The sequence below is a fragment of the Lithobates pipiens genome, unplaced genomic scaffold (assembly GCF_037356315.1).
Source record: "Lithobates pipiens isolate NorthernLeopardFrog02 unplaced genomic scaffold, aLitPip1_a1.2 Scaffold_13, whole genome shotgun sequence".
NCBI lineage: Eukaryota > Metazoa > Chordata > Amphibia > Anura > Ranidae > Lithobates > Lithobates pipiens.
The window spans coordinates 228,583,885-228,603,599 of record NW_027507718.1 but is presented as its reverse complement, the minus strand read 5'-3'; the positions used below and the strand labels follow the sequence as shown (position 1 = coordinate 228,603,599).

The following is a 19,715-nucleotide window of genomic DNA, read 5'->3' as shown; positions in this document are numbered from 1 at the left end:
ACCCACTTTTTTAACTTTTACCTACAGGAAAGCCTATAATAAGGCTTACCTGTAGGTAAAAAAAATATCTCCTAAACCTGTACGGTTTAGGAGATATTCCCCTCGGTATGCGCCGCTGACTGCAGCGGCGCATGCGCACAAGGGGGTTCTCTCCGCGAAAATCCGGCAGCGCTCGTCCGGCCGGATTTAAATCTCCCGCGCGCATGCGCGGGAGTGACGATATCGCGGCTCCGGCCACTCACAGCGCCGGAGCCGCGATACCCGGAAGAGACGCCGAGGGAGCATGTCGGCTTCCTCGGCGTGGATCGGGCGAGATGTCGGGGCCTCGTTCTAAGGTAAGTATTTCATAATGAGCTAGTATGCGGTGCATACTAGCTCATTATGCCTTTTGCTTTGCAGGTTTAAAAAAAAAAAAAAAAAAAAAATGCGGGTTTACTACCGCTTTAATTCCTCTCTGCAGCCTCAGCATCACTGAAGATGAATTGATAGGAGACAGAGCCTTGTTTATTCATAAACACCATTTACTATGCAAAGAGCAGGGGGAATCAGGTGTTGACAGGACAGAGAGGGGGAATCAGTGTGGCGGGGGGGACAATTAAAGCAACAATACCCCGTGTGTCTCTCCTTGCAGCACCTGAAAGCCATTGGGAGGAAGAGGAAAATGGCTTTCAGCTGCTGCATAGATCCGCACCTGGGCATCGTCTGACAGAATTTGGTTACCCTGTTTGGCATTTCTGCCAAGAAGCCGCTTTCCAAGTCCTGGAACACGAGACCAATGGATCTGGCTATAGTAACCCCAAGGACCAGACAACATCAGTCAGAGTGAACTAGATTAAGAACTGCTTTATTTTTAGAAACACACTGAATTTATACAGCAAACCATCAAACGCTACTCCCATCATCTTAAAAAATCACCTTACACCAGTGATTCTCAACCAGGGTTCCTCCAAAGGTTGCTAGGGGTTCCTTCAGCATTGGTCAATTTCTGCCTCTCAGATAAGTTCCCACAGATGCCATTGATCTTTTTAGCTATCTGTTAAGCAGTAATTCTTCCTCCTGACCATCACTCTATTATATCATGAGTTGTCGATTTCAAATTTTTAGCAGGGATTCCCCAAGAACGAATAACTATTTCAAGGGTTCCTGTCTTGAAAAGGTTGAGAAAGGCTACCTTAGAGACAGTAGAGCTAATCCTATTATCATAACAATGACCACCTTAGACAGTCTAGCTCCCCCGTAGGACTAACTTATGGATAAGAAGTCGAAAGCAATTAGTTAGCAACCAGCTCTTGATAACTTAATAACACATTAAAGCACAGAGTCCATGCCAATACGCCCCCCCCACCATTCCATAGTCCATCAGACCCAACACGTGGCAGCTTTGGGATGTCTGGGAGCTATAGTACAATCAAAGTTCAGTTTGCCAGGAAAAACCGTCTGCATTTCCTGTTTTGTCAGCCCGGCCTGTACTGCACAGTAAAGGTGTAGGGCTGCAGGACAAGACTCCACCTCAATAAGCACCCATGGTGCCCAGAAGACTCGATTTAACCAAATAAAAGAGTTATGGTCCATGAGCACCATGAAGTATTGTCCATAGTAATACAGCTGAAGTTTTTTTTCAAGGCCCACACCAGTGCCAAATATTTTTTTTTTCTATGGCTGCATACCCCACCTCCTGTAGTAGCTTGCGACTGATGTAGGCAACAGGGTGCTCTCTGTCGTTGGCTCCCACTTAGATCGTTCCTGTAATTTAACACCCCCCCCCCCCCGCACTGATCCCCCTCCCTGTCCTGCCCACATCTGTATATGCAACAAGTTAAAGGCTAAGCTCATCTTTTGCAAGAAAATGGTAAATGCACCCACATTTGCAGAAAAAAAAAGTGCAATTATTTTTACATATCCTAATTTTGGGTTGTCACCAGAATAATAGATGGGAAATCTTCCAATAGGGGCACTAGTTTGAGTGATCCAGGTGACAACCAGGAGATTCCCTCATTTTGGAAGGATTTCCTTTCACTTTCTGTTTTGGCTATGGGGCAGTAGATGAAGGGAGATCTTCCCAATGTGGCACAGACAAAGTAAAGTTGCACCTGCAAACATCCATTGACAGAGGGAAGCAGTCATGTATAATAGCAGTAGGAATACCGCTAATGCCAGCTGCTGATCTTCCAATAAAAGGCAGAATTACAGCTATAGAGGAAGACACCAGGAAATATTAGATTAATGACATTCACATACAAAGACCTGCGAAGTGAATCTGGGACTAATATGATCAATATTATACCTTTGAGCTCTATCATGCACAGCAACCAGAGATGGAACTGCAAATAAAGCAAATATAAAAGTGTAGTTTGTCCCATAGAACTACCAGAGCATCCATTGCATCTGCCCAAGGATCCCTTGGCCCGCAAACTTGTTAACCTTTCAACTGAAACTGACTATTAGATCCACACCCAGTATGCTCCATGGAAGACATCAAGGGACCACTTTCTTTTAATCAGACTTTGTTGACTCAAATAATCTGTTTGTCTGCTTCTGGAATTTAAATGGCGGCAAGAGACAGGAAGCACCTTTATGCCTAATACAGAATTAGGGCTACCTCCAGCATGGCCAGTGTGCATTTCTTATGCATCACACGGTAAAGTACAGAGATCATAAAACAGACAACAAAAATACATTCATACAGAGGCTTAACAAGAGAGGATCATATACCATCCCAGCCACAGAATAGTTCTAAGTCTATCATGGTAACCAGCTCCAGGCATGAAGAACAGATGTATGCAAGAATTCTCCAAGGGACCAGGCGTTAGGTTGTATCTGTACCAGTCTTACATTTTACACTGTAAAATTCAGGAAAAAAAAAAAAAAAAGGCAGCACAGGGGAAGAAAAAAATAAAATAGGAAGAGAAGGAGGAAGGAGATAAGGATTCCATCTACTCCTCCACCCCTCCCAGTCCAGGAGAGCCAACAGCACAGCCTCTGTGTTCCCCCAGGTAGGCAGTTTAGCTGAGAAAGGATGTATACTCCGTAAACAAATTTGTGGCAGTAGAACCACTTTGAGGAATTTTTCACAAAGACCCCCTCCACGTGGTCACAAAGTCCTCCAGGTCATTGATTTCAGTAACCTCTCGACCAGGTGGATATGGGCAGGGCCTGCATCCGGAAAAGCAGGATGCAGCAATAATGGTATAGCCATACTGTACACCTTCCTGGGACAATAGTGTTGGCGCAGGAAGAAAAAAAACAAAAAACACATGATCCATAGATTTTGAAGTAAGCAGGGAGCAAGAGCCCTGTCCAAGCTTACCCTGGTAGCGTGTTCACCCAAGTAAGTCCATCTAATGTAGCAGAGACAGTTGAATGGCTCAAAGCTAAAGAATATTTGTGGAGTCAGAATTCTGCTATGGTTCATTTGCCCTGGCTGTTGAACTGTCCTAATTTCCCCTCTTTAGCCCAACAAACTATGTTCCATCATCTCAAATTTTACACTCCATGGACAACAGCATCAGAGACCAGAGGTCCCAGACAGCTCAAACAAAAGTTCTTGTACAAAGATCAAGGCAAACAGTTGGGGATCAGGCTGAAACCATATGGCAAGCTTGGTTGCTCAAAATGAAAGACAAGTGTTCCCTAGAAAACAGAAGACATCGCCCCAGCTTGCACTTCAGTTGATGCAAACTGCTTTGGACATGCAAAATACGCTTGTGGACTGCAACAGGCGTGCCCAGATTGTGAAAGGTTTGCTTAACTTTCTTGACCTGTGGTGGGAAGGTGCACTTAGGGCCTGTATGAATCCTGATTTCATCCAGTGATCCACCAAATAAATGATCTCCAACAAAGGCCACCTCCATCAGTGCTTTTTTGGAAGTCAAACCATGAAAAGGATCTAAATAAAAGTCGAACATCAACAATACACAGAAAAGCTGTTCAGGGAAGTATCAAACATGAAGTCTGAACTCCTGACCCACCAATTCAACATAAGGGGTGACCCGTTTCATAGCCAAAACGTGATGCAGAAATTAAGCCCATTCCAGAACAGTCTGGGATACTAAGGCCACAGCTCATACCAGCCTGAATAGATATACATCTATATCACACAAGGCTTGTCCATCAGATCCCTGAAGGAAGGGTATTCCTCCTCTGAAATGATCAGAGCCTTATTAATGGCCTTTTGGCTAAGATGCAGTGTAGTATCTGTTCTTACAAGTATCCAGTTGGGGTGCTCCCCTGTCAGGAAAGGCTGGCTGTATAGTACCTCTGCTGGTATGATGGGTAAGGAATCCGAATGAGCGTGCACCACATAAGGTGTGGCTCAGGTGTACACCCTTGGCATGGAGGGTTCCAACAGACCCAGTGTCTACTAACTCATGCTGTGCTACCTGGTCTATCCATGGGCTGGGAAAGAGCCCACAAAAGCAGTGGCCCCTGGGAGTTGATTGTCTTAGGAATGCTTTTAGGCCATATCACCTTTTGCTTTTTCTACAAAGAGCCTCTTAGACCCTTTAGCTAAGCCCAAGGAAATTTCTGCTACCAGCTGCATGGCCTAGCCAGTGCACTGGCACATTTTACAGACCTCAAGTGGCAACAATGGTACAGCACTGAAAAAGTTAGGGTTCAGTTTTCAGCCTGCCATTTAGAAGCTACTGTTACCATTTCTTGCTGGCAAAGGTCCCTGCACCTTTGCTTAAAGCGTGGCTGCACAAATCTGAACGGTATTTCAGTATGTGCCATTTGAAAGTTAATAGCACCCCTGTCCATATTCCATTGTAGAACCATGTTGTGTCACTGCAGGAATGCATGCAATTTACATGCATTCCCACATATGATCATAGCTCAACCACACAGGTTATTTGGGGCAGCTTTAATGCACTGAACACTTAACCTCACCTTATTGGAGGAACACCACTATACCAATGTTTGACGGGTGTCAGAACGTTAAACAAGCCCTAAAAGCCATAGCTTTCAAATCATGAGGTTGTGGATGAATACCACCTCAATACCAAGCCTTTCAACCCCTTCCTGGCCAGGCCAATTTCAGCACCATCATACTCTAATGGGCAATTGTCATTCAAATGCAACACTACCCAATTTATTTTATTTTTTTGAGACAGCTTTTTGGTGGCGATCAATACCGTTTATTTTGCAAGAAATTGGAAAGTGTTATAAAATTTGGCAAATCCTATTCCCTCAAATGTATTCTGCTAGATTTCTTTGGTAAATATACCAAAAGTCAATATATTTAGTAGGTAGGGAACACAGACACTTACAAACTATGGTATTTGAAAATTGATCAGTCCTGAGGTGCCCAATGTTAGGCCAGTGTGCAAAGCCCCCTCAAATTACACCATTTGGAAAACAGACAGGCAGGGTATTTAATAAGACAATTTTATATGCTGTGACCAGAGCAGTACAGTGTTAACCTAATACTCTAGGAAAGCAATCAGGATTTTTACCATGATACAATGATCAAGGTCATAAGCTATCATTTTTATGAAAGGTATTTGTGTACTATTGTGAAGGTGTAATTGACCACAGCCACCACATGGTACAGCTGCACCAATTGGCCATGTCTGTGGCCACTGACCAATCCCAGAACACAATAGTTCGCAATGAATGGCTATGAAAGGGAGTGAGATTGGTCAGTGATCAAATGGACACAGCAGGTGACAGATCATGTACATGAGAGGCATGATTGGTAGGTAATCTCCCACTTGGCTTCTATTTAGCTACAAGCTGGGCAGGAAGCCATTGAATGCTGGCTCTGCAAGTTATGCCATACCTGTTCTAGACACTGGCAGTTCTGCATGCATTCATACAAAAAGTGATTTACTTGCACAATTACTCATAAGTGAATGAGCTCAATAAATTGTGGCAAAATGAGACTATGCAAATACCTTCTGTTTGCAGGCAGTGTGGCATCTTTATGCTTTAGAGGCAGGATTTTCAGTTTTTCCACTACCTCACCGCAGCCTTAAAAGGGGTTATGTAAAGGCAGAAGTTTTTTTGAATGCCTTGTGTGCAACAGCTAAATAACAGCCCCCCCCCCCACACTTACCTGAGCCACATCTCTATCCAACAATGTCCATGAGTCCCTTGGCTGTCGGAGACTCCCTCCCGATTGGCTGAAACAGTAGCAGCACCATTGGCTCCCATTGCTGTTAATCAAATCAGCTAGCCAATCAAGAGGGGAGGGGCTGAACCAGTTCCATGTCTAAATGAACAGAACTGCAGCTTGGATGCCCCCATAGCAAGCTGCTTGCTGGGGGGGTTGAACAGGAAGATCCTGGCTGCCCTGTGCAAAACCATTACAGAGCATGCAAGTATAACATTACAATCACTTTAATTGTTGTGCTATTCACCATCAACATTGTTTTTCATTCACATTAGTGGTTTAGGGTAGTAAATACCGTCTATCCCCTTTATCTGCAGCAGAAGTATAAACCTGTCACTTCATTGGATGCTACTTGCTGTAACCTATTTATGTGAATATGGCCATTATGCACACACATGAAGTTGTGGTGCGCTAGGGCAGGTTCAGATTAAGGCTCCGTTCCCATCCTGAATCATAGGCAGAATCGCAGCGAAGGCCTGCAGTCCCCAATCACGGCAAATCGTGGGACACCCTTGCGATCCTAGTCACTTTTAATGACCCCTCAATCGCAGCAAGATTATGCCACAAGTGTCTGACAAATCACAGGGCACTTGTTGCCCAAAAGAAGTCATTTTGGACAATCAGCACCCCGTGCATCTGTGTGGCAAAATTACACTGCAGTCAAGGTACTATTGGAAGTGACAGGGATAGCAAGTGCGATTTGTGACTGCAGGCAGAATTGTGGCGATTGTCTGCGATCCAGGAAACACAAGTGTGAACGGGGCCTAAAGCAGCCAGTAAAGAGGCTATACAATGTCTCCTCACCATCAAATGTGTTTTAAAGAGATCTGAATGTTTTTTTTTTAGAAAGCAAAACTAGTGTGAACAAGCCCTTTGATTGTCCCTTGCTTTGTCAGGTTCATAACCAACATCTTCCCTGAAATAGGACATCTCACATAAAACAGAAAGGTGTTAACACCCCATTCTAGCCAAAGCTAGAAAAGGTTTTAGCTTAAAGGCTTCAGGAGCCAACCTCATTAGCACTCAAATGAACTTGGGCTTTTTCATGCCCAACTACTGCACAATGTACAGGATTCTGGGCTAATAGCCAGGGAAGTTGACCAAAGCGAAACAAGTTCAATTAGGGATTTACATAATCTCAACCACACAGATATCCAGCAGAGGAGGTGAAAAAAAAAATTCATGCAGGTGCATTTGAATTTACCAAGCTACAGGGCTAGGTCACAACAGCTCACATGCCAAAAACAGGGTATTTTAGCATGCAGGCTGATATCGGTTGTGTACAGGGCAGTGAGGGGTGGTCCTTTAACAATGCATTTTTTTACTTTATTGAAATGTCACAAAACGACATTATCACCATGTACTGAAGCTGAAAATACTGTTACCCATATAGGCATCAATTTCAGACAAAGCTCTTGAAATGTCTTCCTGTACACAAGCTCACCAGCACAGATTGTATGTAAATATTTTCTTTATAGTACATTAACCAAATAGTGCAGTATTTTAACAAGACACCATTATTCATTCTACAAGCACTCTTCCCCCAATTACCCAACTGAGGTGATGCAAGAAACCACAAAAGGTAGCTTTTGGCATGAAAATAAGCCCAAATCAAAAAATGCACTAGAGTAGCCTTAGCAAAAAAAAACTCCTCAGAAGGAAAGTGTCTCAGTTCTAACATTGTACAGATCCCCCACTAGCATACATCAATTAAATCCCAGTAATAAGACAAGCAATCTAAAAACCCCAAAATATTTTTTTTATTATTAAAAAGGCTTTCTGCAACAACTAGATACAAAAAACAGGGGTATTTCATAGGTCAAAAGATTTAAATTTCTTACCCAAAGTGATTCCCACAACCCCAAATGGCCAGAGAACAGTAATCATGTGAAACTGCTACTTTATAGCATTGTGAAAGCCATGATAGACCCTCTTGAAGACTTACAAGGGCCAAGTCAGCACAACACTGCTAATAAGCAATGAAATACTCTTGCAACCAACACTTTATGGTCATGTACACAAAAAAAAAAACCCCAAACAATTTTTAAATAGGACACCGCAGACCCATCTGTTTGCTTTAGATGTGAGAAGGGCCATTGCTAGCTGAAGCAATGTATTCAAAGGTATGGAATATTTACGAAATGGGGCATCAGTTACATTGGGACAGAATTCCTTACAACAGGCACATCATTCCGTGACCTTGCAAAAGAAACCAAAAGCCAACACTTTAAGCTGTTACAACTACCTAGAAAACTGATCACTTCTGTACAGAAAATCTGGTTGTTCAAAGCAACACTTATCACTCTTTAAAAAAATAAATGGCCTATTAAGTTCTGGACTGATCCTTTCCAATTCCAGCTCTCAGAACCAGAAAAACCCACTACCTTGAATGATTTGTGGTTTTATATTTAGAAGTAGGTTTCAGCAGTATTAACCACCACATCAAATATGTCAGGTAGGAAGTAATGCAAACTGTTGAAAAGACAAAGCTTGTAATTTTACAATTTCAATGGAAATCTTATTGCCAAAATACGCAAATGTTAATCATATACATGTATCTGGGAGATAAACAAAGCAGAACACATTGACATTAAGGCATGACTTTAACACAAAAGGATGCAGGATAGAGGGAGGGAGACTGTCTTTGGAATCATCCTCAGATTTAAACAGCCGTGCACCATTCACAGATCAGAGGAACCACAGAACTTTCACAGAAAATTCCAGGGCAAGAGGGTTAAAAAAAAAAAAATTATGGGGTAAGGGAGTGGAGGGCGTCCTACGATCTGACACCGCAAATAGCTCAGATGGCCATCTTTAAATATAAAGCGGCAAACAAAAGTTTCATTCAGACCATAATAGTCTCATCTCTCAACCCTACACATCTACACAAAAAGGGAAAACAAAAAAGTTGAACAGGGTGGCGGTGAACAGCGGTATACAGTGACCCATCAGCAGACACTGTCACATGCACTGGTGGCCAGCCCAGACAGTCCATATAAAAAGATCCAGTAGCCTTTTGTATTTTATTCATCATCTTCTTCCTCCTCATCAAAGTCATCCTCTCCTTCGTCTTCCAAATCCCTTTTTCGTTTTTCTCCCTGGGGTACATCTGCAAACACAGAAGTATTAGTTAGAGGAGGATTTAATGAGCCCTTAAAAAAAATGCCAGTTGGTTTGCAAACCATCATTTCTTGCATAGGGTTAATACTTTTTGCACTTAATGGACAGAAAACCCCAGACCCAAGCTAGTACCCCCAGCTACAACAAATTGCCTACATACAGCCTTTCCAAAAGTACACCACAAACATGGAACCCATATTCATAAGCACGACATAAAATACCCCTAAAAGTTTTTAAACCCAAAAGCAACGCAATATATTGCAGCTTACCAATCAGATGTGGTGGCTTTTCTAGGTCCCCCCCCCCCCTTCACCTGGTGATCTGGCCAAGAACACATCACTCTGGATGAAGGCGCACATTTGAAGCACTATATTGTCAAGTTTTGGGGGACGACGACTTTGTGTATCTAAATCTACTACACAAACAAATTTAAGCCAAAGTCCATCCAACTCATGAGCAGTTACAGAAACTAATTTGGGATAAAGGGCTTTACATAAATGAAAAGCTGATCATTGCTCTTCGCCTTGTGGCCACTAGGGCTTGTAAACGGTTTCCAGTTCTCTGAGCAGAGGACAGATCGTCTGTTCATTCAGAGTATGAACAGCAATGTTAGTTTCCTTGCACAGTCCCCATCACCGTTCAGTTAGAACACAAACTATGACACATCAACCCGTTCACTGCCAGTGACATTTTTAATCGCACTGATCGCTGTATTAATGCCAATGGTCCCAAAAATGCATCAAAATGGTCTGTGTCTGTTGTGTCGCAGTCACAATAAAAAAAATCACTGATCGCTATTACTAGGGGGAAAAAAAAAAAAAAAAAGTATAAAAATGCCATAAAACTTTTACCCATTTTGTAGACTAACTTTTGCACAAACCAATATATGACTTTTAGAATATGTATTGGCCTAAATTGAGGGAAAGTCTTTTTGGGGATATTATACGAAAAAGTAAAAGTTTTCAAAATAGTTTGTTTATCGCACAAAAATAACCGCAGAGGTGATCAAATACCCCCAAAAGAAAGCTCTCTGGGAAAAGACATCAATTTTGTTTGGGAGCCACGACACATGACCGTGCAGTTTTCAGTTAAAGTGACGCAGTGCAGAACTGCAAAAAGTGCTCTGGGCAGCCATCACATCTATGAATGGTTGGGCTGCAACAAATGTTTGATTTTGTGTTTATCGCTTTAAGAACCAAGACAAAAGTCCTGACAAGCACATCACTATGCCCAACAGTGGGCATCAAAAAGAGCTTAAGGATGGGATACAGGCTCCAGTATAACCCCTTTACCCTTAACATACCATCATCTTCATCCTCCTCCTCTTCTCCTTCCTCCTCTTCTTCCACATCCTCCTGTAATATGAACAACATGTTAGCAAAAAAGTTACTCAAAACATTTCCAAGCAAGGCAATTTATCCAGTGAGAAATTACCTCATCATCCACTCCATCTTCATCCTCCTCATCAAGTTCATCTTCATCAAGTTCTTCCTCATCTTCATCATCCTCTCCATCTGTAAGGGTTGATCCAAAGAAATGGCTTTATAGTAAATGCACACATTTTATAGCAATATACAGCCTTCTGTACCAAACTCCCAAGCATCTCAAGTCATGAAAAATTTCACTGTCATCCTTTAGGCAGGAAAATGTAAACATGCAGTCACCCATATAGGGCAGATCTAAAGGCTGCTCTACATTAAAAGAATCTAAGTCCAGCATACAGGTGCATAAAAAGTTTTCACATGGTTTAGCTGCTTTTAGAAGTAGCATGGTAAAGCAGCAGATTTGAACAAAACCCTGATCTCAGCACCCCATCCTGTATATTTCACTTTGCAAAAACATACCTGTGAATACATCATTAACTATTATGTACCACAAAGAGTGGGATTACAATTATATTCAGTGCCATTTTATGCAGAGAGTTAAGAGTCCCTGATACAATAAATCTAGTTCATTCTAGCAGGTTTTTTTTTTTTTTTAAACTATGGAAAACCAGTTGCATTGAGAAAAGGGTTGTGCAATTTTAAGGGCTTACATTTACCATTTGAAACCACAAACCAAACCCCAAATTACCCATAGGTGCTTGAAGTGGAAGTTCTTTATAGATAACCTGTAAGAAACTCTCACTGTACAGCCCCCCCCCCCCCACCTGGTTCCAGTAACCTAGAGTTCAGCAATCACCCATTCTGACAGATCGTATAGCCACTTTACCAGTCCAGGGATTTGAAATCCCCACAGCTTTCCTCTTTGCCTGCAGTGACAGGACGGGCTATGCTGGTTCTGATTGTCAGCCCCATCCATGCGATGCAGCCCACTTAGAATGCTCCTAAATGTACCTCTGACAAGGTAAGTTTAGGAAACTAACCAGAGGGGATTTCTAAGCCCCAGACCAGTGAGGCAGCTATACAAGGTCCCATAGCAGGTGATCACCATGCTACAGTTCAGCAGGATTGAGGGGTTTCCAGTGAGTTCACCGTACAACTGCTATAGCAACTAGAGTATGAAAACCCAATACAATCCTTACAGTGTAAGGGACAATTACTGTATTACTAGCATGTAGTTTTCACAGATGACAGCAGAACCGTTTCCAAATATTGTATGCAATTCAAGGGTCTTCATTTTACAAAGTTATGTAGTCTCCTTTTCATGTACTTCATCTGCAGTAACTAGCTGACCCTGCCAGTCACCTTTCTTCCATGCTCTAAACAAGCTGGCCTGTTTGTGCCATCACGTCATCATTTGGCTGGCCAGAGGTACATAACACTGCAGACAGACCATTAGGTATTGTTCAGCCGCCACACTTCCAGTCACTGCCTGCCTCCAATGCACAAACCATCCCTACTAGGCTGCATCTGGACAAACATACTATGGGATACAGGCACACCGTGTGCACAATGTCCTGCAGCTCAACTCCTAAATTCACAAAGATGCAGGGTCACACATTTTAACCCTGTAGAAAAGGCAATTTCTGAAACTAAGCAAAAGCAGTTATGGTGTCTGCACAGACCATAGTTAATAAGAAAGTGCCCAACAGTTTCTCAACTAAAGTATATCTTTCAATTTTTAGCTGTAGTGCTGAAGGTTACAATTAATGCTGCACTTAGACGGTGCTGCTCTTTCCTCAACTCATTTTGTTCCAAAGACAGCACAGGGGAGAACAGACTTTAGACAGCCGTCAGAACACATGCCTGGGAGATGTAGCACAAACTAGAATTTGTTCTAACCTTTCCCCAGAACTAAAGATACTATACAACTATTCAAACTTGTCACAAAGTGACTCATTGGGATGGCTGCTAAGAGAAATACTAAATTGAGCAAAACTAACCTTCTCCATTTTCATCTGCATCTTCTCCATCTGGTTCTGGGTCAGAATCTGGAGCTTCCTGGTCATCAGCATCAAAGCCATCAAGGTAAGTAAGCTGAGGCAGCAATGCAAATACACTCTCTCTGTAGTTATTCAGCATGGTCACTTCACAGTTGAACAGGTCTAAACTCATGAGATGAGTCAGTTTTTTCTGTAAACAGAGTGAAATGGGTGAATACCAGAAACATCACATTACGTGAACAGAAATCAGGAACCACAAGCCAAAGTAGCGCAATGTCAAAAACAAATGAGCCACTTCAGCATGTTTATACTATGGTTGTGAATAAGACATTTTGTGCAAGGTACAGTTTTAGTGGCAAGAAGTTAACCTGTTTGCACAAGCACATTTTACAGATTTAAAATGCTCTCATCCCATTTTAGTTCAGTCCCCAACAAATCTACAAAACTGTTTTCAAATGTCGGCTACAGCCACTATGAACTTAATACCTTGTTTTGGGGGTTGCCTCCTGCACTACTGTATTATGCCAGCAGGGGTGGGTGCGGGGGGCCATACCCAGCAACAGAGTACAATGCTTACTGATGGAAACTAAAGCCACAGGAAGTAACTTTTTTTAAGGGACAGGCTAGATGTACCCTAAGTCAATCCATAAATCTGCCCATACATGGCTCAAAATTCACCTGTTCCCTGCTGAAACCAATTGCAGGCTTAAGACTCCCATGTATAGGATTTTTTGTTTAGATGAAACCTGTTTTACATTTAGTCTCATCACATCTAGCCACAAAAAAAAAAAAGTTTCAATCAAAGAAAGCTGCACTCCATTGCTGGAGGTCTTGCACAAAGTGTACTGGTAGTTTATCACAAAGGGAGGAACATTTGTCTATGCTGGCAGCAGGTTCAGTTAGGCTGCCCTTCCTGCAATGTGTGCTAATGCAACGCCTCTATATCAATTTACAGTTTCTTTAAATGCAGTTACACAAATTAAAAAAGGAAAAAAAAATTAAGACTAAACTCACCAGTGGTTCAAGAGTGTTAATGTCCTTAATTTTATTTCCACTGAGATTTAAGTGTGTCAGGTTTGGTGTTTTCTCTGCAAGAACCTCTAAACATCCAGAAATCCGGTTGTCACTGAGTTCCAACTGAGGAAAAAAAAAAATAGATTTTAATCAAGGGCAGACAACTCAAGACACCAGAGTAAATATTCTTGAATTTTACTTTATCACCACCCATGAGCAATTTATACATATACATCTTGATTTAATAAAACTGGATGATGCATAATCTGGTTTCTATGCAAAGCTGCACCAATCAGCGTCAAGGTTCCTTTGACAAAGCTTAATTGAACATGCTGAAGTTAGAAGCCGATTGGCTACCATGTACAGCTGCACCAGATTTTGCATTCAGTTTTAGTAAATCAACCCCAAAGTCAACATTAACTTTAATTAAACTTTAAGATGGGTACTTTAAGTATTTTATAAATATACATCTCTCCCAATATAGCCTTTTTAACTAGGAAAAGTCATATTTCTACAGATGTGACAAAATCAGGTGCCCACAAACTCTAGGAAGGAATTAATGAAGATCATACACAAGCATCTCACTGTATGCCAGATGTTTTGATAAGAGCTTATAACTAGACAGTCAAGTTATTTAATTTTAGCAATTCATCAAAAACCATTGTAAAAATGCATGTTGGAAGCATGCTTTCTACACAGTAATAAGCCAAATCCTAGAATGAGCAATTGACAAGCTCATGCATGGTAACATTGTTACATTCACATCTAGTGAGATACTAAGCTGGCAAGAACATTCAGACCTACACTGTACATACAATTTCTTTCAACCCTAAAAATGCAGGTGTGCTCGGATCTCACTAGACTTGCCAGTTTGAACAGAGAAAAGCCAGCAAGGCATTTCCACATTCACTCACTGCAGTTCAAAGGGACTTCAAACCATAACTAACCTTTTTTAATTTCTCAAGTTTTGGAAGATTGGACACCGATAACAAATTGATATTTATCATGCTCAGGAACTCCAAGTTCACGAAGTCTGATGTGAGGCCTGTAATTTTGCCATCATCTGAGCGGCAGTTATCCAAAACCATCTCTTTAACCTAAACAAAAAAAAAAGCAAAGTATAAATGTGCAGGCAAACATTTAAAATCACAGTATATGTAAGCAACGTTGATTGAGCAACTTATTAAACATTTTTGTACCTTTATTTTACAGCAAATCACTTCACAAACAGAATATGACTTAAGCAGTTCTACAACAGGCTTTACAAATAAGAGTAGTAATGCAGTCAGTCCAGTCTAATGAGATTCCTCCCCTCTATGGGTTGGGCAGAGATCAGGCATCACCAAACCATGTATTTATGCATAGGCAGTGTCACAACACCATTTTATGAACTGCCAGATGCCAATTCCTAGTTCCTAAAAAGGCAGAACACTAGCCCGACTGCACTAAAGCTACTGTGTGTTGCTACCAATTCTACTACACAACGAGGACATGTAAAATGTCCACAACACCTACTTGCTCAGGTGTACCACATCCTGAATTTCACAAGTCCCTAACAGACCATATACACACTGGCTGCATAAGTGAGCACAGTAGAAGATTGTGAGAATGAGTATCTAGATCCTACACACTTTGGTAAAGTCAGTTCAAGCACGTTTAACTACCGTTTATGCTTTAAAGCGCCACTCAAGTTTTTTTTTTAATCAGCTACTGAAGTCAAGTCTGCACAGCAAATAAAGCAATACTCCATGTCAGTTTTGTCCAACAAATTACACCTACAAAAAAAGCTTAGTTCTACTTCACATAATTTTAATTATAAAACCTTGTGTTCTGGAACATTAAAAAAAAAAAAAAATGCTGTAGCGGCAACAATGTCCTGTAAACAAGTACATAAATGAGTTGACACCAATTGTTGCATATTCATTTCAAGTCAGTAGCTCAGCCAGCTAGCATTGTGGGAGGGTCAGCAATGGCAGCTTTCATAAGTTTCCTATCATTTACCTACAGATTACCACACAAACCCCATACACAAAAGGTTTCTTTTAAAATGCACACCTAGGATGAATACATTCACAAGTCCAGGTCAGAAAGATTTAAGGTGTGCCTGTATATACACTTAACTTAAGCAACCAATTGCAGAAGTTGCATGCAGGCACCCAGAACTGCCAAATACTTGCGGTTATTTTACCAATTGCTACATTAGTCTAGAAACTGGAGATTTAAATATAAATCTCTACTTCAGCTTGAGCCTCCCCAACGAATATCTCCATAGTGGTCTGCACAACATCACATGGGTGGCAAGTCAGCATGCAAACTTTGCTGTAGTCATTTAGGCGCAGCAATGCAGGGGGTGTGAATTGAAACCCACGATATTGAAAAAAATAAAATGACTGCATGCAGTACCTTTTAGTGTACACCACAGCAATGCCATGGAAAAGGCATTCTGTCTTGTCCAAGCATCAGGTGTGAAAGCCCTACAAGACTGCACACAATGGGGTTGATTTACTAAAACTGGAGTACTCAAAATATGGTGCAGTTGTGCATGGTAACCAGCTTTTAACTTCATCTTGTTGAACTGAGCTTTGACTCAACATGGAAACTGATTGGTTTCTCTGTAGAACTGCACCAAATTTTGCACACTCCAGTTTTAGTAAATCTTCCCTCGCCATTTCCCTAAAATTAACTAGTGCCATGTGCAAGCAACCCGCATGCAGCTCCTGCCGTTGCCGTTTTTTAAAACCATGCACATTTGGCAAGATTGGCCCACAAAAGATGCTAACACTCAAGTATTCCACATAAACCATTGTTACAGTACCGAGAAAAAATATAACCAAAAACAAAAGTGCCCAAAATTCAGTACAGCTTACCCCACCTTACCATGTGTTGGAAAGTATAGCAAGCACGTGATTTAGAAATGTCTCAAAAAAGTAGCAAATCTACTGCACCTGTAAAAGTCAAAGCTGACTTCATGTGTTGATGCTGCCTTCACCATTAGCCAGTAATTAACCAGATATTAAATTACATGAAAATTATTGCATAAAGTTTGAGGGGGTTAGAGATACCCTTTACTGGCCAACATTAAGAGAAGCTTTGATGAGAACTTTGATCTTTTCCCTCCAAAAGCTTGCATCTTTACTTCCATTAGCCAATAAAAGTGATCACTTGGGCTCCTAGACTGAAGCTGGCCATACATTATACAATTTTCTTATTCAATTTCCTTTAAATTTACCTTCAACTATGTAGTGCCAGGGCCTGCCTGATTGCACACAAATTAAACAAATTTTGAACCATTATACTGTTTTGCTCAATCGAAAGGAAAATGATACAAGAAAATGGTATAACGTATAGCCAGCCCAAGTTTCTGTAGTTTGTACATGTACATATATTTAGGCCTGTGTTTTAGCCAACAGAAAGCCAGTTACTAGACAAAACAAAGCAATAAGTTGCAAGAAAACTGGCTGGCCATACATTATACAATTTTCCTTTAGATTAACCAAAATCATCATAATACACGAGGTCAAACCTAAACACTTAAACTGTGTGCAATCAGGAAGGCCCTTGCACTGCATAGTTGTAGATACATCTAAAGGACGTTTTATGCATGGCCAGCTTAAGTGTCTATTTGAGCCTAAAAAATGCTAGTTACTAAATGAGAAGCAATAAATCAAATGAAACAACGTGCAAAACACATGCTCAAGTGCTCCCATTAACGTTAACAGGGAGTTAAAGCATGGCTTCCACAAGGCTCATGTATGTCGAGCAACAAGCGACACGACGCTCAGGTGCAAATGTGCATCACTGAACATAATAGGAATCTTGATGGCCAGTGTTTTTGGAAACAACAGACCGCTCAGGTGCGAACTGGCCATTAAACTTCTAAAATTTCTGTATGCATTGATAGCCAACATCATACAATAATCTATTGGAGGGGGGTCTCCAAACTTTCTAAAGGGCCAGTTTACTGACCTTCAGTTTTTTGGAGGGGGGGCGGCTTTTAGAATGTGCCCAGTTGGAGTAAACAATGCTGATTTGTTGGTATGGGGGGGTAGTTGGCATCAGTGGAAGAAATTATGCCCCATTTTTGTTGGAAGAAAGGATACCCCACCTATGGTCAGTGGGAGCAATAGTAACCCATTTTTGATAGTGAAAGGAAGCCCCACTGACCTTCAGTCAGTGGGAGCAATAGTGCCCCAGTTTGTGATAGAAATTCTGCCCCATCCCTGTGTTAGGATGAATAGTGCCTCGGGGGCCAGGTAAAGACAAGCAAAGGGCTGCAATCAGCCCCAGTTTGGAGAACAGCGCTCTATTGTAACACCATCCCTAACTATTGTAAAACTAAAAATGTTACTAAATGAAAAAGCAAAAAATAAAAAGTGACAGGTGAATAAAAACGCTGTAAAGCTACGGAATAACGAGCCCTGTTTTGCTATGGCTAATGGAAACAAGGAATCGGTTTCCATGCCTGCCTACTATGAATGACCTAAATGTGGACCTCTATACCCCCAGATAGATTCATCACATCTAATCGGTAGTTTAGGCCATCTGAAGGAGATTTTGGTTATGTAATGCTTTCCTGTACACAAACTAGGATTAAAAATAAAAAAGATAAGGTATAAGCGCAGATCTCCTGCCTCCTCCAATCTCCCCCCTCCCTCCCCAGTAGCAGCCATACTTGATGTGAGGCTTCCATTACAGTGCATACTCCTACAAGGAGAGTGCAGAGAGATCAGCCATGCTTTCACACTTGCAATGAAGCCAACATTATATAAACAGGTGGAGACAGGGAAAACAAGCCTTCGATTTCCCTTTAAATGTAGCCAATCATGAACCGTTCCCCTATTTCCTAGCTTCCTGTGAGAAGCAGCATAGGGGAAAAGTTGCCGGTGAGAAGGCAGGCAACAGGCTGGGCTTGCAGTGACAAAGCTTTCCCCCCACACCAGTGGAGGGCGATGGATGCGGAGCCATGATGGGTCATGGAGGAAAAGTTAGGAGGGCAGGCCTCCTGTGTCATGGGAGAGAGTGCGCTGCTGCCTCATGGAGGACATACACAGCATGGAGGAGGCTCCCTCAGCACACGTTCTTAGGAAGAACTTACTTGTCCTCCCTCATGGCGGTCAGTAGACGGAGGGGGGAAGACAAGGCGGGAAGGAGCCTGCTCGGTAGTGTGGAAGGTATAGGCCGGCCTGCACACAGTGCCCTCCTCAGGTATGAGGGGAGAAGAGCGGGAGCCGCACACAACACCTCATAGACCCCCGAGGAGCCCGCCTCTCTCTCTCTCCCTCCCGGCATGGCCGCCCGCTCAGCTGAGTTCATGGCCAGCCACGTGTTTTCAGCAACTAGAATGGCCGGCCACACAAACACGGCTTCTTCTCCAACACCGAGCTCCCGCCACCTCATGTAGCCGCCATAACCCTCCTCTCCACAGCGCCCAGCACCGACAACCAACGCATCCCACACACGACGCTTACCTCAGCCGCCTTCCTGTTCCTCAGCTCCAAGGTGAGCCTCTTCTTCATGTCCATGGCGACTAAAGAGCGCTTTAAGCGGCACAAAAAAGCCCAAGTTGTAAAAAATGTAGAAATAATTAAAAGAGGGGGCTCGTCTGCTCCTCTTTATATAGGAACGGCGCCAAAGACACAAAGGAGGGGTTTGGTTCTAGGGCGGGAGGATACACAGAAAGCCCGCCACACTGACCCCTACAGGACGAGCAGCGGCACTGCAGCATGCCCTCTATAGGCCAAGCACGGGGCCAAGCCGGAGATGAGGGAACAATAAAGACTTTATTTAAAACGCACGAGAACAGCATGGGGAAGCCATATGGCGCGTTTCACAACAATGATGGGGGAAGCGAACTCCAAATGGCGATACAAGCATGGCGCCCAACCGAGTTAGACCTTCTAAAGGGGGGTTCTCGGCTTCTGGGGCTCATAATAACACAGTGATGATCCCACTTCATCCAAGCGATCGGCTTCACTAAGGAAAAAACACATGGCGGCCAGCGCCGAGAGGGATTATCTGCTTTTATTATAGGCAACGTGGGCTCGGTGTGAGATCAGGGCTGCCTGGACTACATTGTATCTAATGCGGGCAGATCTCTTCTTCTGATCACCCATTACAATGTTACCACTCCGCAACATTGTCCAC

At 42.4% G+C, this 19,715-nt stretch overlaps 1 protein-coding gene across 1 annotated transcript; it reads right to left on the bottom strand.

Moving 5' to 3' along the window:
* Positions 1-7,850: 7,850 nt before the first annotated feature.
* LOC143974684 (putative acidic leucine-rich nuclear phosphoprotein 32 family member C) lies at positions 7,851-19,226 on the bottom strand. Its single transcript, XM_077476306.1, has 7 exons — positions 19,040-19,226; positions 14,519-14,668; positions 13,572-13,694; positions 12,558-12,747; positions 10,667-10,746; positions 10,536-10,587; positions 7,851-9,221 (listed from the first exon to the last, which is right to left on the bottom strand). The coding sequence occupies exons 1-7, from the start codon at positions 19,091-19,093 to the stop codon at positions 9,136-9,138; spliced, it is 735 nt and encodes a 244-aa protein (XP_077332432.1). The 5' UTR covers positions 19,094-19,226; the 3' UTR covers positions 7,851-9,135.
* Positions 19,227-19,715: the final 489 nt, after the last annotated feature.